The sequence below is a fragment of the Lytechinus variegatus genome, chromosome 12, assembly GCF_018143015.1.
Source record: "Lytechinus variegatus isolate NC3 chromosome 12, Lvar_3.0, whole genome shotgun sequence".
NCBI lineage: Eukaryota > Metazoa > Echinodermata > Echinoidea > Temnopleuroida > Toxopneustidae > Lytechinus > Lytechinus variegatus.
In genome coordinates, this window is record NC_054751.1 from 19,298,282 (window position 1) to 19,322,274 (window position 23,993).

General features: G+C 35.3%; 1 protein-coding gene across 2 annotated transcripts; it reads right to left on the reverse strand.

Moving 5' to 3' along the window:
- Positions 1-803: 803 nt before the first annotated feature.
- On the reverse strand, positions 804-22,455 carry LOC121425436 (glyceraldehyde-3-phosphate dehydrogenase-like). 2 transcript variants are annotated; one of them, XM_041621487.1, is made up of 9 exons: positions 22,225-22,455; positions 14,881-14,986; positions 13,562-13,674; positions 12,508-12,717; positions 11,425-11,563; positions 9,968-10,062; positions 4,254-4,419; positions 2,759-2,856; positions 804-1,718 (listed from the first exon to the last, which is right to left on the reverse strand). In XM_041621487.1, the coding sequence occupies exons 1-9, from the start codon at positions 22,248-22,250 to the stop codon at positions 1,595-1,597; spliced, it is 1,077 nt and encodes a 358-aa protein (XP_041477421.1). In that variant the 5' UTR covers positions 22,251-22,455; the 3' UTR covers positions 804-1,594. The 2 variants fall into 2 exon arrangements, with proteins under 2 accessions (XP_041477421.1, XP_041477420.1); XM_041621486.1 differs by lacking the exon at positions 2,759-2,856 and having other exon boundaries at positions 1,631-1,718; positions 22,225-22,454.
- Between the last annotated feature and the right edge of the window lie 1,538 nt (positions 22,456-23,993).

Genomic DNA, 23,993 nt, shown 5'->3' on the forward strand with positions numbered 1-23,993 from the left:
TAAACCAATTTGTATGCGATTTCATGATATGGCACATCATTTCATAAACAGAGATTTTGTTTTCTTGAACGGATGAATAAAATGTTTGCAGGTAATTTATTTAAAATGCGTTTCACATGGCGCATCATAATAAATGGGCGACACGAAAGATGGTTCTTGCAAAGACCCTTTTGTGTAATCGGCCCCGGCAATCTCGGTGCGCGAGTCCAATGGACAAAATCGTATGGATCCAAAATTGCACGTTTGGTAACTTCATTGCAAAGTGGGCTGAATGATCGATATCAAACAATCAATCAAATCACAAGGATCTATCTAGGTGTCATAAAATTGTCTAGGAAAAGATTGAAAATGTTATTGTCTTCACCATAGGCGGCGGAAGCGGGGGGGGGGGGGACGTGTCCCCCCCCCTAAATTTGAGGAGGGGGGGGACGGTCCCCTCTAAATTTGTTGTTGATGACCTTGTCAATTTATTTTCCTACGTCCCCCCTAAAATTTTTGGGTTGAGAACTTTTTTTTTTGCTTGTCAAATTTTTTTTGTTTGTCCCCTCCTAAAATTTTTTGATTCCGCCGCCAATGGTCTTCACCATGAATGAATCAGGAAAGAGCACAGTAAACATAAGAAATATACAATTTAGTAAAAATGTTGACACTTTAAGCTTGCCATAATTTTAGCACCGAGTTAGACCATGCTCCGAGTTAAACCTGGAGAGCGTTTCATGAAAGGACTTGTCGGACGTTTTATCCGACAAGTCCTGTTTTATCCGACAGTTAGCATAGTAACAATGCTTCTCAGCCAATCAAAATCAAGGAAAGTTGTCAGGTCTGACAACTTGTCGGACAGAAATGTTAATGAAACGCTCCCTGACTTCAGAATACGGGTTAGAACTAGAATCACGAAATTTGAGTTACTTCAGAAGAAAGTGGAATACGAGTTCCGAAGAAAGTCAATATGAGTTATTTCCGAAGACTAAAGTGGAAAGGCTTTGTTTTAAAAGGTAGACCCATTCGATTGCATTTTCTGCAAAAAAAAAGACTTATGAAAGCTTGATTAACATTTACCCTTTTTAATTACTTAATTAATTTGATCTATATAACATGAAGGTTTTCTTATATTAATGCAGGGGGACTTGTCATTTTTCAGATTTAATAAAGTTTTGGTAGAAAAGCACACACATGATTTTATTAAAATGATTTTATCGATTACAATCATGTCAACATTATAACACTTAACTATTAATTGAATTTACAATCAAATACTCTCAGCGATTATGCGTTAATATATTGATTATCACCATTTTTTCCATTTGATAATTTTCAAAATCAATTTTACATTGCAGTTATTCATTATCAGCCGTTGAGATTATCATGATTGTTGTTCTACTCAAAGATTATTTTACAAATAATACAACCAGCAAAAAAAAACCAATCACAATGCCGTATATACATGTAAATACACCCGTATCACACTATATGAACACATATGAATTTTTCGTCAGAATATAGCCCCCACAGTGTACAGGCTGTAACTATTCCATACTTATGTTTCAAACTTTCCGGTAAATGTATCCATTTAAATGGATCAGTGTCAAATGCGTTATGACGTTATCCTGTCGCTTATGTGAGTGATATCGTTGCAGTTGTAATCTTGTCGTGATTTTGAGGCCATATACTCGATGAGATCGATCACTCGGGTACTGTAACTAATCTCATTGTCATACCTATGTAGGAATATGAAACGATATCAACATTTTGAGGAATTATGGGATTTACTAGTTTAAAGGGATGGTCCGGGCTGAAAATATTTATATCTAAATAAATACAGTAAAATTCACAAAGCAAAATGCTGAAAATTTCATTAAAATCAGATAACAAACAATGAAGTTATTGAATTTTAAGGTTTATCAATATTTTGTGAAAATAGTTATATGCACATCGTCATGAATTTTCATTAGATGGGCTGATAATGTCACATCCCCACTTTCCTTTTTCTTATATGTTATTACATGAAGTCATAATTCATTTTTTCATGCATATGCGTAAATTATGTGTCTCCATTATGATGATATAAGTTGCGGCAATAAATAACTAATGCACTTAATTGTCAATCCAATTGTTTTAGTTCTTGGTCGAAAATTTTTGAATAAACCTAATTTAATGTAATAAAATACAAAAGAACAAGTGGGGATATGACATCATCAGCCCAACTAATGAATATTCATAAAGTCATGCCTAGAACTGATTCACCGGAATAATGCAAATCTTTTAAATTAAATAACTTCCTTATTTGTTATCCAATTTTGATCAAATTATCAGCATTTTGCTTTGTGAAATTTACTCCATTTATTGAGACATAAATATATCCAACCTAGGCAATCCCGTTAAACTTAAACACTAAAATCCAAGCAACGGGCTGTAGTCGTTATTAGAACCAGAAAGGCAATACCGGGCCCATCCAAGAAGAAAACAAAAAAAATGGAATGATAGAAGCGTACATAATCATTACGGACATTTTGCAAATCTGTCATATAGTTCTAATTTCGTATTTAAAAGGTTATTCGTTTCTTTTAGAGCCCCTCCCCTTCACACCCTTCAATCCACCTTAGGCGTCGTTCTGTCCTCAAAATCTTTGACTCATAACGCCACTTATTCTAGCATTCATAAACTTTTTTTTTCTTTCTTTTCAGGAATCTTTTCAGGAACCACACCACCCCATCCAGGCATGGCGGGACATGTTGTGTGAGGTTAATTTTGGACTTACCAGGACACCAGCTTGACGAACTTGTCATTAAGAGCGATACTAGCTCCAGCATCAAAAATGCACGACCGGGAGTCTCCACAAAAATATTGGGAAACCACCTACAAAGATCAATAAAAAAAAATATTAACAACCAGTAGAGATTGTAATTAGACAAACGGGTTTTTCTAGAACTATTATTGTTTAAGACAATAGAGTTTTAACGGTTGGATTTTGCTTGCGCCGTTAGGTGCGTTCATCACCCCCCCCCCCACCCCCAAAGAGAGAGAGAGGTCGTGTAGTATGATACGAGGAGTCTTATTCATAGAAAGATGAAAGTGATTTGTGCATGCCTATACATCATCCACATTACCATTAGACACATTTTGCCATGGCCGTTGATTTATACCCCGAACTTGATCATGCTGGTGTCATAAAATAATCAGCTTAAGAACTCGCAAAATATACACATGTATACTTTCATCAAATTTCTATAAATCATGTCTGTCCTTTATGATACTAAGTTGACATTTAGGTCAACTTCCCTTTTGGATGTTCTTTAATCACACCACAGGAGTTGATATTCAAGGTTTATTAATTTACTTACTTTACCTAGTATACATTATTATACTTACCTTCGTTATTTGAATATATTTAACTCTAAAATATTTGATTATTAATTACTACTATTACTACTACTACTAGTACTAGTAGTAGTAGTAGTAGTATACTGTATAGTAGTAGTAGTACTAGTAGTATTAGTAGTAATTAGTAGTAGAAGTAGTTGTAGTAGTCGTAGTACTACTATTACTACTACTACTAGTACTAGTAGTAGTAGTAGTAGTATACTGTATAGTAGTAGTAGTACTAGTAGTATTAGTAGTAATTAGTAGTAGAAGTAGTTGTAGTAGTCGTAGTACTTCTAGTCTTCTACTACTACTGCTACTACTACTACTACTACTACTACTTCTAATACTACTTGTACTACTACTATACGACTACTACTACTACTACTACTTCTACTACTAATTACTACTACTACTACGACTACTACAACTACTTCTACTACTAATTACTACTAATTCTACTAGTACTACTACTACTATACAGTATACTTACTTACTGTATAGTAGTAGTAGTACTAGTAGTATTAGTAGTAATTAGTAGTAGAAGTAGTTGTAGTAGTCGTAGTATACTACTAGAAGTAGTATACTGTATAGTAGTAGTAGTAGTAGTAGTAGTAGAAGTAGAAGTAGTAGTAGTGGTAGAAGTAGTAGTAGTAGTAGTAGCAGTAGTAGTAGTAGTAGTAATGGTAGTAGTAGAAGTAGTAACAGTAGTCCCACTACTTCTACCACTTGCCAATATATTTTCTCCCATAACTGTGAGAAACCACTTCTCCTGCCATTGTCTATTCCTTAAGTGCCTACAATTACTTTAGATTTATTATGCTTTAAAGCTGATGGCTGATCAAATTTGATAGTTGCTTCGCTAGATTAATAGTCAATGAATAGTCACCTACCTGGTCTTCAGTGTATCCTAGATACCTTGCCATTTCTTTAGATTCTGATGCAGCTTTCATTGTTTGTTTGATGGTGTCGTAGGAAACGGGGTTCTTCAGTCTAACAGTCATATCAACAACCCCAACATTTGGTACGGGTACGCGGTAAGCCATCCCGGTCAGTTTTCTGGAGAAGCGAAGAGCAGAGAATCCACTGGGTTTGTATCAAGTAATTGGGCTATACAAGCAGATGGCCTACCATGGCTAAAATCCACTTGGCCAACCATCAATTTTGTCAAATCACCCTTTGGTCCAATAATAACGCGGTCTGATGCTCACCAGGTTTAGCTTACGTTAAGCCTCATGGGAATATATACACAGCAAAAATAGTAAGTCCCCCCTAAATCAAATTGCTCTAACTTTTGAATGGAATAATTTTGAGATATGATATTTGTAGGTGCTTATTTACTCTCATTAAGCAAGTCCTAGGCAAATACGAGATTGATCAATTGAGTCATGCATGAATAATCAAAGATTGAATTAAAAATGATTTTTTTTTAAGTGACAAGAGCCATTTTTCAGATTGTGTAAATACAAAGTGGAGCAAAGATGTTTTGGGGATAAATTTTATGGTGGTAATGCTGTTTTACGATCCATCATTTAGCAACTCCACACGAAAGTTTGATAACGCATGTTCATGGTTGAGTGAGTACATAGGCCTATTTTGTGACAAAGGGGATTCTGGTAGTATACTCTATAATTTGTTAAAACATGTTAAAATTTGAAAATGATGGTAGCTCTTCCCAATTACTCGGCCCAATGTTTTACTCGGCCCCTCCCCATTTTCAAATTCTGGATCCATCACTGTTTTGTCCATAAATTCAACTGATCCTGAGAAACTGTTAGGAAAAGAATACATTTATGCAGTATAAAGAGTATTTATTCCCAAGTTTTCGAATGTACTCGCTAAACCATGAAAGTGTATCGAGTTCGGAGAGTATTGATGGATGATAGAGACAACAGCAATAAAGTCACATTTGAAACCGAATTTGCCCCCAATATTCACTTTATAACCCCTCAAAATGAGTCTGTGCCATTGGAAACGCCCCGTTTCCCCCTTTGGTGCGTGCTCACTCATCCATACAAATCGATTTCAATTTTGCACAGAATTCTGCCAATAGGTTGATAAACATTACTGCCAAATAACATTGCTAAAGACAGCTTCGAAAAAAAGTTCCACCATATTGAATAAGGGCTTACTTATTCTTAAACATATGCACCCATAGTGTATACAAGTCTATGGAAGAGGAAGTCAAAATTTTAACAAATGTGAAATGAGGTTTTGTTTATGGACGGTTTTTGTTACTTCTGCCAACAGTTTTTTTTTTCATGAAACTTCGCACATTGCTCCAGAGTGACACTATCCAAAAGGCGCGCACACCAAAATAATCATTCGATACGGCACAGAGTTGCGCCAAGGCCTTGAACTTTCTTCTCATTTGTATAATTCTAGAATATTGTGTGCTCACTGAAACATTAGACATCGGGATTTTCATAAACATCAAATCAAATGAATTATGCATAAAAGGTTTGTGACAGATATCCATAGTTAGCAATTGCCCTTTTTCTAATTATGTATAAAAGAACTAATCACATTCCACATGTTCATTCAAGCATGAATGTTTAATCAATCGCCTTTGATTCATTGGAGCGTGTTAATTTGTCATACTCATGAACATAGCGAGAAAAGATGATTTCAGTTACCAAAATGAAACAATACTTGCGTATGGTATTTGTTCATTGAACCGTGAAATGATGAATATTGTTGAAGCTACTCTTCCCAAAAATGACGGTCATCATTTCTGATCATTTTTATCTATAGACATGCGTAAAAATCTCTTATCATATCATATCATGTATTTTGTTAATATTTCATTTTGTAATTGCTGAAACGTATTAGTATTAATTTCTAGTATTTTTTAAGTTTGATGTATAATTTGTATAATTACATTTGTAATAGATTTATTGTATGATTTATAATTATATTTCATATAGTTTGTACAAATTGTTTATAGAATGTGATTGTGTATTTTGATTTGAGAGAATATAATAAAACATCCTTTAAAAAATCAAATTGTAGCAAACTTTGACTTGTTTTTATTCAACCGTGAAATTTAGCATTAGAAGTTGTATCGTCTTTTAAAAAGTACCTTTTACAAGCCTTCTTACTATTTTTCATGATGAAAATGTGGTATCCGTTCCAATAAAGTGGAATCAAAGTCATGATGTTTGGTTTGCGACTTTAAAAAATGTGACAAGTTTGCCTTCTGGCGGTGCTCACTAAAGCATGACATAAAATACGTCCGTAACATTCACTTAGAGGTATATAGCTTATAAAATTATACGCGCTCATGTACAAAATATTTTTTAAAACTCCCGGTGGTTCGACAATTATGGATGTTTAAGGGGGACTTACTTTTTTGTTGTATATAATTCATATCACATGTCTCAAGTGCATTTTAGTAACAAAGTTACTGTCCAATTACCAAAATATGTCAAATATCTAGCTCATAAGATTATGAAGATAATATCATTAGAATTGGTATCCGTGATTGGCCATCGATCACATAATTCAGGTTTATTGAAAGTAACAGCTTCCAAATTTTACATGGACTTATTAGAAGAGTGGGTAAATATAAGACATACTAGAAGTACAGAGTTTGGGAAAGTGGTGATTTTTTTTTTTTTTTTTTTTAAGGATGTTTTATTATATTCTCTCAAATCAACATACATAATCAGATTCTATAAACAATTTGTACAAACTATTTGAAACATAATTATAAATTATACAATAAATCCATTACAATATAATTATACAACTTATACATCAAACTTCAAAAATACTAGAAATTAATATACTAATGCGTTTCAGCAATTACAAAATGAAATATTAACAAAATATATGACATGATCAGAGAGAAAAAAAGATAAAAATGTTGTTCCACCTCCCACCCCCCCCCCCCTCCCCTCCGTCCCCAGGTTAGGAGCATTCTCCCCTTTATGCCTATACTCTACATGGAAGGGACTGCAATTCTCCGTATTGGTTTTTTCTGTGTTTTTATTTATTTTGTTTTGTGGCTTTGTCTCTCGTATATATACCTTTGCCTCACTCTCCCTATTTATTCTTTTAATTAAGATTTTCCCATTTCCTTAAATGAAGAGACATCTTGCCTCTACCTAGCGCCAGCCTTCTTTCTTCCCATTCTTCTTCTTTAAATTTCCTTTTAATTTCATCCATGGTTATATGTGCACCCTTTTCCCTCCCTTTGAAGATTAAAAATTTAACAAAGATTAAAAAGTGATTGATTAAGCGTTCTTTTCCTTCGTCCTTTAATTCTACCCCTACAAGAATTTCCTCCCAGCTTAAATTACCCGTAGAAATAAAACCAAACATCTCCTTACAATTATCCCAAACCAGACAAGCATATTCACATTCCAAAAAAAGATGGCGATATGTTTCCTCCTCTTTTTTACAATAACAACAAAGGTTATTTTGTGAGATTTTAAAACGGAACAAGTGATGATTTGTGTAAGCAATGCCGTGTAACATTTTAAACTGAAATTCTCTTAATCTACTGTTCAGAGTACATTGTCTTGGTCTCATAAAAATGTGTTCAATCTTTTCATAAGAGAAACTATATTTGTTTTTTAACCTTTCGAAAACATCAGGTATTGAGAAGTTGCATTTCATAAAATTTGCATAAACGTTTTTAGATACTAACTCCTCCATTGACAAAATTCTTTTTCCAGATATAAATGATATTTCTTCCCTAAGAGAAGCCTCTTTGCTATCTATTTTCATATTTCGTTTCCAGCTGACTGGAAAAGTTTTATAAATTGACTCTATCAGATGAAAATCATTTATGTTTAAACCCTGTCTTTGGAAGTACGAAAATGGCCTTAAGTTTCCATCATAATCCATAATATTTTTCAATCTGTAAATATTTTTTTCATATATTTTTTGGTTAAATATGCATTTCCCTTCAATTCGTACAAATTTATTGTTAAAAAATATCTCATTTCCTTTAAATGTTTCAGATTTTAAACGAAAATCCTTCGTCTCTATCCATACTTCTAACAAATCTATATAAAATTGCGGCAATGCTATCTCCAATAATCCAAGCAAGTAATCACATGAAAATATAAAATTTCCTCCCAGATGTTTTGTGGCATAATTGAAATATTGTTTCCATTTCATTGTATTATTTTCTTTTAGTCTTTTAATCCACATAACTCTCTGTGCCTTTATTAACCATTGAAAATTCATCATTTTTAATAAGCTTGTTCGATATAAAGGGAGTTGTATATTTGATAAGATTCTATACGATAAAGGGGTTTATAGACTGCATCATATTCTGGACAATAACGGTAAACTAAAATGTGATACACATTTTCTTAATTTGAATTTAGATGCAAATGATGTTGAAAAGATTAAGCATATTTATGCCTGTTTACCTGTTAGTTGGAATAACAATAGTGAAATGAATGCAAAGCATAACTCTGGAATCGATTTCAATTTGGGTAAGAAAATGACTAATTTGATGTTTTTAAAATCAAAAGAAATATACGAACAGCTGTTATATAAAAATGAAATTAAACCTTCCATTTTTGACAGAATTAGAACGAATTATGATCTTACCAATAAGGAAATAGAAAGTATATTTTTAAGACTAAGATATTGCACACTGAATAGTCGATTAAGGGAGTTCCAGTATAAACTCTTGCATAATATTTTATACACTAACCACCACCTTTTCCGTTTTGGTCTTATTTCGACCAATTTATGCTCATTTTGTGAAAGGGAAGAAGAAACGTATGAACATCTATTTTATACTTGTGAATTTTCAAAATCACTTTGGGATCTATGTGCAAGAAGTTTAAATTTTGAAATAGATAAATTTAGTTGGCAGGAAATTCTTTTCGGGAAGCAGGAGAAAAGTAAAGGTAAATATCAATTAATTAATCATGTCTTGATTTTAGTTAAATATCTTATTTACAAAAACCGAGAATTAAAAAAACCTCCTTCATTGATTGAAATAAAAAATAGTATTAGGGGGGATCAAAGAGAAGAAAAGAAATTAGCAACAAAGAGGGGGACTCTTACAATCCATTTCTGTAAATGGGAAAACTTAAATATTAGACCATATACTGGAGCCCAGAGCCAGTTCTCCACCGGATAGGGGATGGGGGTGTTCAAGGGAGGGTGGGGGGGAATGACAAGGGCTAAAAAAAAATCATAATCATAATCCTTTTTTCTTTTATCCTTTTTTCTCTCTGATCATGTCATATATTTTGTTAATATTTCATTTTGTAATTGCTGAAACGTATTAGTGTATTAATTTCTAGTATTTTTGAAGTTTGATGTATAAGTTGTATAATTATATTGTAATGGATTTATTGTATAATTTATAATTATGTTTCAAATAGTTTGTACAAAGTATGTATGTTGATTTGAGAGAATATAATAAAACATCCTTTAAAAAAAAAAATTCCGGGGTTCGATCCCGGCTGCGGCACCTATGCCCGTGAGCAAAGCATTTAATCTACAATGCTCTTTTATATTGCTTTCAAATAAATGGAAATGCTATATGCATTATTGGTAACTAGGTGTGCATTTGTTTAAAAAAAAATCCAATTAGCACATTGAACTCAATTTAATAGGATTCAGACGTTACCCATCGAGTTCTGGTATAACTTTTCCTACACCCTTTGAAGCGCAAGTTGAAGTTGGGATGATGTTTTGAGCAGCACCGCGACCTTTTGGCCACTTCTGGAAGCAATTACGTAAAGAAAAAAAAAACGAAAACCACAAATTAGACAGTTAAAGGTCTGGTCCCACTGCACTTACGGATGCAGAGAGGATGTAAAACCGAAAACGATCTTGCCATCCGTTGGAAAACGATATGTATCCGTTGTGTACTCTTTGCATACGTGTTTCATACGCTCTATTTACACCGAACATCCGTCCACTGTGATTCCACTGTTCGCCCATTTTTGTCCATTGTCTGGAGCGTATGAAAACGGATGGAATTACCCCGAAATTTTGCCTGTCCGCTGTATCCGTTATGAATATGTTTTGTGTCCGTCGGCTAGTGGGACCAGGCCTTAAAGAAAAAAAATGCATATCGTGCAAGTTCGGAGAATACACCACTGTGCAATATCTTAGACAACAGTAACAATGAAAAAGTAATACAGAAATTACCATCAGTACGATGTTTCATAAATTTACGACATGATTATTTAATCGATTATCATATAATCTCGGACAAGTCGGAAAGAACCTATTCATACAGCGGTCTAAATTGTCTTTTTGATGATACTTCAATCTATACAGATTACCGACCATGTTGGTTGACATTCCGTGTAGAGCCGAGTCTCAGGTCGATTCATAACCCTACAACTCCTTAAAAAAACAAACCTTCTAAAGCTGCAGTTATAAATTGGTAGATATGAGGTTTTGTCTTTAGGTATACCAAATGGATTATTGGTATACTTAAATCATTTTCTCATCATAATTATATACACATGGTCGCTATTAAAGGGGTATTCCGGGCTGAAAATATTGCCCGGTGATTTTTACTTTATCTATTTACTTAAATTTTAAGTTAATAAAGTAAAAATCACCGGGAAAAATGCTGAAAATTATATGAAAATCAGATAACAAATAAGTTTTGAAAAAATTTGTGAAAAAAACATTTATAAGGAATTTACCAGATATTTTTAACGATTTTTTTTTTTACTCTTAATAGTAATGTAAATAAGTGTATAATGATTTTTATCCCCTCCAAAAAAAAGTTTTCTAGAACTGTTATTAGATATGAAGGCCCTGTTATCTGGACTGGTTTGCCATCAGAAATTAAAACTTGCCACTCACCATTGACTTTTAAACATAAATAAACTACTATATCATATCTTGCCAATTTTCCATCAACTTCTAAGTAAAATGGGAGCCTATGTTTTTTTCTTCTTTTTTCTTTAATGTTTTTTTCTTGTGTTTGTTTATGTTAATGCTTTTTTTTGCTGTACGTGTGACTGTTCAATTACTGTTATTTTGTATAATTTTGTTAATTGGCATTGCGCAGAACATGAGGAAGAGAGAAAAGGGGTAGAGATATTTTCATGAACAACATACCGACGAGCTGGTCCCATCTACGCTGTTCTGTGTTGCAGTGTAACCGTGTACAGTTATCATAAGACCTTCTTCAATGCCAAAGTTATCATTGATCACCTTAGCCAATGGAGCCAGGCAGTTGGTTGTACAGGATCCATTACTGATAAAGGATACAAGAACAATACAACAAGGATGTGACATTGTCATATAAAGCAAAAGGAATGTTGGCAAATGTGGTGGCCTTCGAAGGGACTGTACATATAGGAAACTGACTATAAGGTCGCGAGCTACCTAGTATACAAATAATGAATGTTTAGGAGTGCAATGGACAGAATACTTCATGAGGTGAAAGATGAAATGATCCATCAAACGAGGCGTAGCCGAGTTGAATGGACCATTATTTCATCTTTCCGCCGAATGAAGTATTCTGTCCATTGCACGAATGAAAAAAACATTCATTATTTGGTATATATGACACATAAAAAAATTGGGGGGGGGGGGGTGTTTCATGTGAAATTTATGAATTTCGATGCAAAACATGCTCATGCAGTGCGAGTTCGGTCTGTTGATTGTTACGTCATTACAACATGCGTATTTATTTGTATGAGCTGTCTCGGTGCGCGCGTGCAATGGACAAAATCGTATGGATCCAAAATTGCACGATGAATGGACACAAAATTGCACGGTTGATGACGTCATTGCAAAATGGGTTGAATGAACGATATCAAACAACCAATCAAATCTCAAGAATCTATCTAGGTGTAATATAAATTCTTATCACCTGTAAAGTCTAAACCCTAAGGGGATATGACAACGGGATTGATCATTGCAGGAAGCCAGCAAGAACTATGAAAAGTATGGATGTGCTTTCTCTTGATGTCATTTCGTAATCTTTGAGATTAAAACAAACATTGGATCACTTCTTATCCAAACCAATTCGTGTCACATTGTTCAGATAATTGGTATGCCCATTTGCAGTGTTAAATGTTACAGTTATCACATTTATATCGTCTGCTTAAATATTTTTTAAACATATATTATGTGACAGGCAGAATAAACTTTATTTTTAATCCTTCTGAATAAACTTGGACGAAGTCGACTAACCTTACAATGTTCATGGTTTCCGTATCATATCTGTGCTGGTTGACACCCATGATGAATATCGGGGCATCATCAGATGCTGCCGTGATAACCACTTTCTTTACCCCTCCCCGTAGATGTGCCTTCGCCTTCTGCGATGATGTGAATTTACCTGAAGCCTCTATCACGTATTCTACTCCAGCGTCACCCCATTTGATCTCAGAAGGCTTGTCTCTGTACGAGAATGTATTTTGAAAAAATAAAATAACAAATTCCTTTTTGTTGGAACAAAATGAAAATACCGGTTAATAATATCATAAATCTCTTAATTTGTTTTTCTAATCGTTTTACATTGGAATCATTACTATCCCAGTCGTGAGATCTTTGCATGATGTACGTATTTTCGCGGCTCCCTTGATGGGAGCATTTCGATTAAAGAGTTCTTTCTCTGATGTGGTAATGGTCAAACCTTTAAATGTCTCAATATAATGTTCTTTTGACTGGCATGAGAAATTCTTTCACTGATGAATTCTGGACAAGAATGCGGATGTTGTCACCAAAAGCGTGTATATAGGCCCCTTATAGAGATTTTTTTTTCAAAAATCGTTAAGCTTCGCCAGGCATCACTTCTTATTCATCTTCTCATCTTCACTTTCCCATCACGATGCTCTAAAAATAACAAATTATTCATATCATAAAAGATGTTTGTGTGGCAGTAAGGGCAGTTGCATGTGATTCTCTTTTTTTTATTCTTGATACAATAAAACCTAATAAACTCATTGCATTCAATCTTTATTTGAGTGTCAAATATTCACAAAATAAAAGGATATTTTCCACATACACAAATATCAATCATATATATAACCTAGTCGAATTGCAGCCATTAACAAATAATTTCATAAAAATGGGTTAAAACACAGTGATTTTAATCGATCACACATTAGCCTACTTTTTTTCAGAAATGAATTATTCAAAGCATTTTTAATTCGGTAAATTAAGCAAAATTATACTGGAATCGGATGATACATTCAGGAGACAATCCGGCTATCATCAATTACCAACAAATCTATTGACTTACTGTGAGAATACTTTGATACTATCTCCATTAACGGTAAGGACGTTTGCTGATTTGTCGTAGCGTATATCGCCTTTAAATCTTCCATGCGTAGAATCATACCTGAACAGATAGGCCTGTGCAACGAGCAGAACGAAGCAAAGTTAATACATGCATATAATTTGGACAGTCGAATCTGTTTCTGTAAGTATAGGCCTATTTTCGACCTGAACCTCATTTTGATGATGGGAAGATATTCGCAACCTACACTCTAAATATATATATAGGCCTATATATATATATATATATAAATTATATAGCGGCTAATTATGTCCTACGATAAATGCGAAATAATTACCCTGGATGTAGTAAAGCTGCTGTTACGCGTTTTAAGGCTAAATGATAGTAGTTGCAGTAAAACACTAATTTCGTGAGAAAGTCTGTAAAACCAAGGTTAATTATGACTCTATCATCGTGGATCTAGATCTGGCAGTTACATAAACTGAACTTTGTGAAATCATAAAATCTAAGCTGAAATACGATACACTGAAGATCGCCAACACAGATGGGCACACGTGGGACGGTGTATAATTATTGCTGGAATAAAGACCCGACGGAAGTGACCGAATCCGCGCTTATTTTGCTTATTTCTCAGCAGTTACAAAATTTCTTCCAGAATCCTTTTGCACATATTTTTTTATTCATACAGACACTTGGGTGGTCATTATATTAGATTCTGTAAAAAGTCATTTTGAGATCGTTACCAGAACTGGAATTTATCTTTAAGGACGAAGTTCCTGCCAGATACCCATTTTCCTTACTGGAATGAGTACAGCATAATATGAATCAGTTTCTTACTGAAGGTAATTTCACCAAGGCTGAAATTCGAACCCATGGCCTTATGTTTAAATGTCTGGAAACTTATCCACTGGGCCACAACACCCCAACATCCAAAAGCATTGCAAATAAACTGGCAAATCAAATGTTTCCGTGATTTTTTTTTAGAAAATAAAAGTCCTTTGAGCAACATAGTATAAAAAGTCAACAGATTTAGAATAAAAATATTGACATGAAGGTGACGTAATTTTTCCAGTCTAACAAAATATTTTCTCCTTTTCTTTGCTTCTCTTTAACAGCACCATGGGAGGCAGTGGCGGATCCATGAAGACACGCCCTCTTCCCCTTGTTAGTCATAAAGAAATAGTGAAATAAGTGGTGTACACGGAATAAAAGATCTTTTAAAAAAAATCTTGCAAAATATTCTGGAAAAAAAAATGTCCCCTCCCTTTGGAAAATCTTGTCCAATGCCCCCGTACCATTGCGCATATTTCTAATACACTTACCATGTGTTCAAGTTCAATATAAGGATCATTGATTGCCACTACCTGGACGTTGGAGGCCCCGTTTCGAAGAACAGCTCTTAGGGCCAGACGCCCTATACGTCCAAACCTATCAAAGAATGATAACAATATCAGTTTTAACACTACAGATTGAATACTTGGCTATGCAATATTCACAACAGAGATAGCACATTAAGCAGGGGGATAAGAGTAACCGTTATAAATAGAATGGTACACCAATAGAATAAACGCAAAACAACATGAACAATGAAAATACGTGACTTGCAAACGAAACCAATAATAATTCGCCTGAAATGAGTTCCCAAATTTTTATTGAACTCTACCGACTGAAACAAACAGATTTTCTTTTCGGTTATGATTATTGTATGGTTATTATGTGGTTGACCAGGCTCGGTTCGAGACAATCCCAGGGGAGGGGGGAACTCGACCAAAAACGTGATAGGTATATGCCACGGGGGTAATTTTACAGGGGGTAATTGTCCGGGGGGTCATTGTCCTCGAGGGGTAATTGTCCTCGGGGGGGGGGGGTAATTGTCCGGAAGGTGATTGTCCGGGTGGTAATTGTCCTAGAACCGGTATTTGGACCTATCAGGGATTGGACCCATGGCAACGATACCAAATGATTATTAGTCGAAATGGGTTTAGACAAAGTGATAGCGAACGAACTGAAGTTAGACCAAATGGAACATTGACAAAATGAGAGCAGACCAAGTGCTTCTTAGACCAATTGGCTACTAGATCAAATGGCAATAGACGTTATGATGTTGGACAAAGTGGATACTGACCTATTGAAAAAAATACAATTAGACTAATAAACAAAACGGCTATTAGACCAACTGGCTATTAGACGAGATGGTAATTAGACGAAATGTTTATTGGACTATGTTAATGGTTGATTAACTAATGGTAGACGAAATGATATCAGACCATGCGCTAATGGGGAAAAGGGCAGTAGAAGAAATGGCAATAAACCGATAATATCCATACAAAGAGTTATCCTGATTTCCAAATCACTTAATCTTCTTTCTCGTGTCTCAAAATACTTAGTGAAAGCATATTTTATATCTTATGAGTCCTGAAGAAACTACCGCTGCGACATTATGCGTTGCGACATGTGACATTATGCGTTAGAAAAACTACGACATTATGCGTTGACTGCGACATTATGCGTCGGACGCTCTTGGCATAATGTCGCAATCTGCGACATTATGCGTTGCTGCGACATTCCCGACCTTTCGTTTGAGGACGCGGACGCTAATTTACAACGGTAGTTGATTTTGGAAGAGACTTTAGGGCCCGTCGTAAAACTCTGGCCGGCAATGCAAATTGTGTGACATGAGATTTTTTTTTCGTTTCGCATCTGCGACGGATACGTTCAATATGCGTTTCGTGTGCAAAATTCTGGTTGCTACTATGGTAACAGCGATATACCCGATTGAGGACGACTTTCCAAATCAACATTTGACTCCTCCTAGAGCTCGAGAGGCCGCCCGGGGGGCCCACTTCCATTGATTAGTGGATACTAAGAGCGACTGCGCGTAAAAGGGGACAGAGTGGGCAAGTACATTACGTATAGACCTATGTAACGTTATAATTAAAGGTGTCAAAACGATGTTTAAAATGCTGAAAAAAGGATACCTATCCAATATAGGGTTTCACACTTGTTAAGAGATGCATTTTCATAATCTGGAAAATAATTAATTGCTTCCCTTGTTTAGCGGGGTACTGTTCGAAACCCCATGGTCGTGCCTGGTATCCACTCATCAATGGAAGTGGTCCCCCCGGAATTTGAATCTAATCCACATTTCTGCGGAAAGTAAAACATAATGCCCATTACATCGTGTGCTAGAGGCATATCGTTTGTGTAGAAGGGGTTAAACAAAAGAAACAAAAGAAACCCGCGAGGTCAACACGTCCCTGGTCAAACGTATTGCATGCTGTGTACGTATACGTGTATCAACGCAAGCGAAGTGAAATGTTCGGCTGGAGAGGTTAATCTAACCCATGAAATCAATTGCCAGTGATCCACCAATAATCCACATTAAATGCAATATCGATTCGATGGACTGTAATGATCTATATCTAAGCCTTCATTCAGTAAGTTTTTCCTCTCTCAATATGTAGTCGATTTTTTTGAAAAACCACTTTCTTATCCATGTCATAATTTATTTTAGGTCCTGCATTTCGAATATCTCCAGCCATCAGTCGTAATATACATGCACATATATATGGTGCGGGTGTCGCGGGAAAGGATTTTGCACACGAAAGGCAGATCTGTAGGGCCTGTAATCCCCCGGTAACACAAAGCTTAGCATTGATTGTAGAACAGTTTTCTACGTTTGATTCTATTGACTATAATGTACAATCAATCTTAAAAATCAAGTGTATGATTAAGCGTTAACATTTGTGTTAGGGGACCCTAATATTAGCGTCGGTGAAGATTGCGAAAGGTCCCAATTATCGGTTGTAACATGCCCGACTCAGTCTACTCTGTAGGGGAAGGCGGGGTAAGTTGTGACAGTTTTCGCTTTTTGCATGTTAGAATTGATATGATTAATAATCTTGTCGAAATAAGTACCTTGCCTTAAAATTTAATTCTTCAGAAATATTTTCCACCTATATATAATTTTCTATCCCCACACTGAAAGTCATTGTGACCTTTGAAAAAAGCGATGTCAAATGGCTCAACTTGCCCCATATATGGGGTAAGTTTGAGCCACCTTCTGGGGTAAGTTGAGCCACAAAAACTATGTACAAAATGTATGAGGGGAGAACCAGCATGTCAATTTTTTGTTTTAAGTCTTTTCACTTGCTAATTCTCTATAAATACTAACATCCTTTAAAAGGAAAAGAGCAGTCATGTAAATTTGCTCCTTTCAGCCTGCATTTCAATCGATTTTTATGGTTTGTTTGTTTTTTAAGATACATTACCATAGGAATTACCATGGCTCAACTTGCCCCATGCTGTTTGGCTCAACTTACCCCAGTCCGAACTTAGTGCGATAATTTTGTATCCACACATTTATTATGCATCCATCATATAAAAGACTATGACAAGAATGAAGATCCATACCTGGACTAATAATGTAGTTATCATGTCTTTATTATATTTAAAGATGTGTGTGTTTATAAAGCACTTATCTATTTCACACTCTTTTTTACTTTTTTGGCTGAAATTCATATTTTTCCCTCTAAAAAACTACTTTTTGTTTCAAAGTTGAAAACAATGTGGTGGGGTTAGGGGTTATGCTATGGGTCATCAATACATGACACCACCACAATGTCTGACTCATTCATTATTGGCCTGGGGTTGGTGGCTCAACTTGCCCCTATGCTCAACTTACCCCGCCTTCCCCTACTTAATTTGTTGTCATACATGCATGCTTTGTTTGTTTTAAATCTTCGCCACAACTTTCTTCATCTTTCTGGTCCAATCCTCTCTCTGTACTTTCTATCCATATCTCCTTTTAATTACCCTTCCCCCTTACTCACCTTTTCTCTGTCTGTCTCCCAATATGCCGTCTTTATCCTTCCCCATTTCTCTTTTCTAATATTTCTCATTCATGCATGTACAATGTGCCTCATTGTAGTGGTTATAATTTGCGTAATTAATATTTATAATGTTCAATACAATGTATGATTTTATTTACTTTCAACAATTTATTTCCTTGTATTATGATAAGTACGAGTAATTTTTATTCAATTTTTCATTTCATGTTTGTACTTGAGTATTATTTTAATATTGTAAAATTGTACACATGTTTTTATTCAGCCTTTGGCTGCGAGCCATATTTTTGATAAACTATTATTGAATGGAATTGAATTGAATTGAATAAAGTAGATTGACAGAAAAATATATATTGAGTTCATAACAAAAATCGAAGAATCACGAGCTAAAGAATTTTGCGTAGTAGGACCTTAATATTTGATTGTTTACCCGTTTGGACAGTTGTTTGTTCATTCAAATTGAAGTATGTAAAAGACATTACATTGATTGAATTTAACTTTTTAGTTCATGTACAATATTTTGACCACAACAGTTAATCTATTTAAATGGAACTTTAATGAAATGACCAATGTTTTTATTGTATTCAAACAGGCGATTGTATGCATAAGTTTTATTCTTGTAAAAAAACATAGTTAAAATGTTTTGTGAAAAACAAATTGAAAATAGTTTTTTAAATAATATTTCATGCAAAGTTTTCTTTTCCAGCCATTTTAAACATTTTCTGTTATTGATATTAGTTTAAAGATAAGAAATAGAAAATGAACATTATTTGATTTATACAAGTTTTGTTGGAAATGAGTCCAAAAGAAACAATAATTACAAGACTAATTAATGGTTTGTTTTATCTTGTATCGTTTTGAAATAGAAGAAAATGAAAAATCTAGAAAACCATTTATCTCCCTCCGGAAATTGAGGCAAATGTTAAAGAATGATGAAAATATATTACTTTGAAATGAAATGAATGTTGAAGACCAGGAATGGTTGTTTTACAAAAAAAAAAAAAAATACGAGGGAGCGTGGTGACCGGGATTTTTTGTTTTGTTTAAGTGACACCTATACAGTGCGTATCAAAAAAAAGTTTACACTTTATAAAAACCCTGGGAATTAAAAAATATACAACATGTGGGTAATTTTTCCACATATAATTATGGGTTTGGGTCTCATCTATCCAATGAAAGTAAAAGTTTTGACAGAATGTTACACTTGAGTGAGCACTGTCCATTTTTGTAAAGCTCGCAGAAATCTGTTTGCGCAGAAATGCTTGTTTTCACGCTGTGTCAAGGGGAAAGGGCGAAATCAAACCAAACCTGCGAAGCATTTCTCATAAATTTCCCTAGCACTTTTAGCCAATTGAAATAAAATGGATACATTCAAGCATTTTGTAACAATTTTGCCGCCCAAATTTGAAATTTCAACACTTAATAAGCACAACCTTTACACCTTTTGTGCCAGCTAGATCTGAAGACATAACTGAATCTGAACAAAATTTTATATCAGACATCTCCAGCATTTTTTTACTAAGTTTTTATCATTTAAAGTTGGTTTACATTTCATTTTTCATTTAATACTTGTTTCTCCACACTTTTCCCAAGCTTGGCAATGATTAACAAAATGAAAATCAAGCCTAAGCCATTTCATGTAAATCACAGCTCAGTGTAAAGCAAATATCGTCACGATGGACTCGGTGTGTGGGGGAGTGGGGTGGGGCGCAATGCACTCTTCGAACGGTTTTGGGCAAGGAAACAAGTTTAAAAAGGTAAAAGATATCTTCAAATCAATTTTACTAGCTAATTTCCACGTGTTCTTCATGATTAAGGTATACTTTTATTCGCATAACTATTTCAAAGTTCTGCGCAAATCATTTTTCTCCAACTTTTCAAAAGTAAGTGGTGCTCACTCAAGCGGAAATATTTTTCGACAGTTATATCGTCACTTGCTTGAATGGATCTGTACCAATGCTAAAATGTGGAAAAATCGTCAGGATATTACAAATATATAATTTTACAGGATTTTTTCTAAGTGTAAACTTTTTTTTGATACGCACTGTATAGTATCTGGATCACTTTATGAACTTCCAAATGTACAGACGCAACATGAATTCATGCTAAATGAGATACTCAGCATGCATATGACGCATGTTGCTTCTATCATGGGGCCGGGACAGGGGGCGATCGCCATGAAAATATTGGGGATGCGGCAAACAAACCGATTTGCCCTGCCCAATTATTTTTGAGAAAATGAAAAAATATGAATCCCTTGCAAAAATAATTATAATTATGCTTGGGGAAAAACATCTGAAAGCCCTCTAAAATCATCAAACTTGACATGAAAATACTATTAAACACATAAATAATTGTACATTTTTCGGTGTGCTATACGAGCAAAATTCTGCATTATAATTTGGCGCGCAGAGCGCCCCGAAATTATTTTATGGCATAAGTATGTTACATTCGCGGTGGGTGAAGTAGGGAGATTAATTTGAAAATAAAAGTTGAAAGGCAGTCTACTTTATTGCAGAAGATCATTGACTTCCTATATTCGCACTTTAAGAGACATTATATATTTTTGCATGTATTGTGTTATTTTGTGAGGGCGCGTTAAGCACTCGAGCGAGAGAATTGTTGAATTTGAATAGTAAAAACTTTGATTTTAAAGCACTTGACGATATGAATAGCATACTGCATTTATCAATACATGTATACGCATGTAGGACGTACATGCATAAATGTTTTTTTTTCTTTGCGGTCGATAATTTTTTCCGGGGGGGGGGGGTCTTCAGTCCCCAAAGTCCCCCTAAAACTGCGCATGCATTTGACCACTTGCGCAGTGCAACCACCCTGTCAGTCACTCATTCAATGAACAAGGTTATGATATAACCTTGTTCTCAGTTACATCTCCATGTGTGGCAAAATAATGTGGCAATGTTTGGCTTATTTTCTCTTTTTTTATGGGACAAATGCTTGATTTTCTTACACTGTCAGTTTTCATTACAGCTATTCATCATATAACTTTTCTCTTCTGTAAATTTAATTTTTTAATTATTTGTTTCTTAATTAAAAATAGAGATTGAAAAATGAAAATTTTCTTGCCATATTTCTTTCCACCAATAGAGGGCGTTCACAAAAATATGCCCAAAATTCAAGTTTTTGAGCTCTCTGGTGAATACAAAAATTATTCCCAAGTCACTAATGAAAAATAACTTGCAACTGTCACGACTGTATGAAAATTAGTAATTTTGGTCACAAAAGTGATATCTTAATGATTTTTTTAAAGTGTGTGCTCAATACAACATTGGCATACCATAGTCCTACCTGTAGATTCTCCACAAGCAGGATGGTAGCAGTGAACAAGTGCTGTCAGTGGTGAATCTACATGCAAATATAATTATGGATCATACAACATAATTCTTTTAAATATCACTTTTGTAATACAAAATATTCAGTTCCATTCAGTTATGATTTTTTTTCATTATTAAATTGGGAATGAAAAAAAAAATATTTTTGAGCATTTCTTTGTGTGGGCCCTCTTTTAGTAGAAAATAAAGTTGGTATGGATTGCATCTGAACATTCTTTCGTATTTTGTTATGAAGAAAAAAAAATATTTCAAAGAATTCAATTTACTTTAGAGCCAAGCTTTATGATGAAAAGCTGTAATGTAAACTTACGGTGTAAAGACAAATCAGAGAAAATCATGACCAAACATTGCCAACCTTATTTCACCATACACGGAGTCCTAATAGATAACAACTTTCATATACGTGTGCATTGGATGGGTTCAATCCACCACCATTCCGAAAGTAAAAGACACTTCCACTTACCCGTTGATTCCAATTTTAATCACCATGATGGTTGGTAAGTCGTTTTATGCCTAGCTAGTCAGTGGAGGAACGTAGACGATCTTAAAAATAAAACTACTGTTGGTCATCACCTTGGATGATTTTACAGGGTGGAAGGACTAGGGTGTAAATTTAATTTGCGCGGGTTAACATGGCGGGAGCGAACAAGACGTTTCATTATTTTCTTGCCATTACAAAGAATAGTCCGGCGTGCTTGAAAGATGAAAGCACAGCCTGAACGCTTGAATGAATTGCTTCGATGTTTTAGAACAACCGCCCCTTTTCAAAGAATGGAATGCAGTCGATAGAGAATGGGATTCGCATGACTGCACCCGGGCCTTTCTATATTAGCTGTGTTCAGACGGAGTCAGTTTTGTTTGAGTCACGTCGAATGAAGTTTCAGAGGAAGTTCGTGAAAATTTTCCATTCGGGGGAACTTACCACGACCTCTTCCTCCGACCAGGATACTTCGGATTTTTTTAAGATCTAGATGTAGCTCACCGCTACCACGATTATCCGGCCGGGGTAGAGAGTAAATTTCCCGAGCAGACAAGCCCTTGGAGGATGACCTTGCACCCTTCGACCGAGGTATAACTTTCGAGGTCAAATCGCAATGTTGACATTTGTTCTGCTGGAATAGCCTGCAGTACTTTTCTTACCTAGCTGATCACTACAAGAAGAATATGCTAAGAAATTATCGTCAACAATAATGGACAATGGACAGGAAAAGTGTTGATGGGGAAAAAAGAAACGCGGACAGTTGCAATCGTCATGTGGCGGCCTCGTGCTACCAATACTACCGACCCGCCAAGGTGATCCCCCAGAAGGTCCCGGAGAAAGTCGTGGAAAAATTTGATGAGTTTTTGCTCACGACCGTCGAATGGCCACATGGTACTGGTGAGATTAATATCTTATTTGTAAATTTTAAATGCTGTACAATCAAATTGCTCTTCGACTAGGAAATTAATCTGAACTTTGCTGTCGTTAACTTCCTATTCATAAATAGAATGGGGAAGGGTGCAATCCTGTAATTTAACTATTGTGGCGTAATAAAGACACAATATAAGGGCCGCGGCATGGCATAGAAGGGGGTTCAAAATAGCGACAAGAGAAGGAAGCGAGTGAGAATAAAACGTCGCCTTTTGTAATAAAAATACGAGCTTGTAAAAGATTTTAGTATGCCTTCATATTTTTCAATTTCACCTTTCCTCCCGCTTCTCGGTTGAGGATTTTTTTCGGGGGGGGGGTCGATTTTTTATGCGCTGATCAAGCCGGGTCAGATACAATAACGTTTGGAGGCCGGGTATTCTTCAAAAAACAGTTGTGGCCCCCGAGTCGGTCTTGTGTCTAATACTATTTTCGGTAACTGATGATTGTTTGGTCTGCACCAGGCCCGCACTATAATAGTCTGCACCACAAGCGTTCAGTAACTACATACATAAAGCAGAGTGACGCTACTTTCGATCACCCATTCAAAATACTCGGGTAGATAATGGATGGCGCGGGTCTGGCGCTGATCAAAGCAGCGCCTTGTGGTATACCGCTTCAGTGATCCGCTAATCTGGGCTAAGTCGTATAAAATTTTGGGTTTTTGAATTGCGCGGGCTAAAATAGCCCGCGCGAGGCCGAGACTATTTTGGTGCTGCTTTTATCAGCACCAGATCAGCGCCATGCCTGCATGCCCGAGTTTTGTAATGGGTGGTCGAAATAGTAGCGCGAGTCGGCTCTGCTGGAGTTACTGAACGCTATTT

What these genes read in the sequence shown, in the direction of transcription:
- LOC121425436 (XM_041621487.1), bottom strand. Translation starts at nt 22,250, where the DNA reads ATGGTGATTAAAATTGGAATCAACGG. An exon ending in TAGATGGGACCAGCTCGTCG is followed by an intron (nt 10,063 to 11,424) that starts GTATGTTGTTCA and finishes AATTGCTTCCAG; the next exon opens with AAGTGGCCAAAAGGTCGCGG. An exon ending in GTTATACCAGAACTCGATGG is followed by an intron (nt 4,420 to 9,967) that starts GTAACGTCTGAA and finishes TCGCTTCTCCAG; the next exon opens with AAAACTGACCGGGATGGCTT.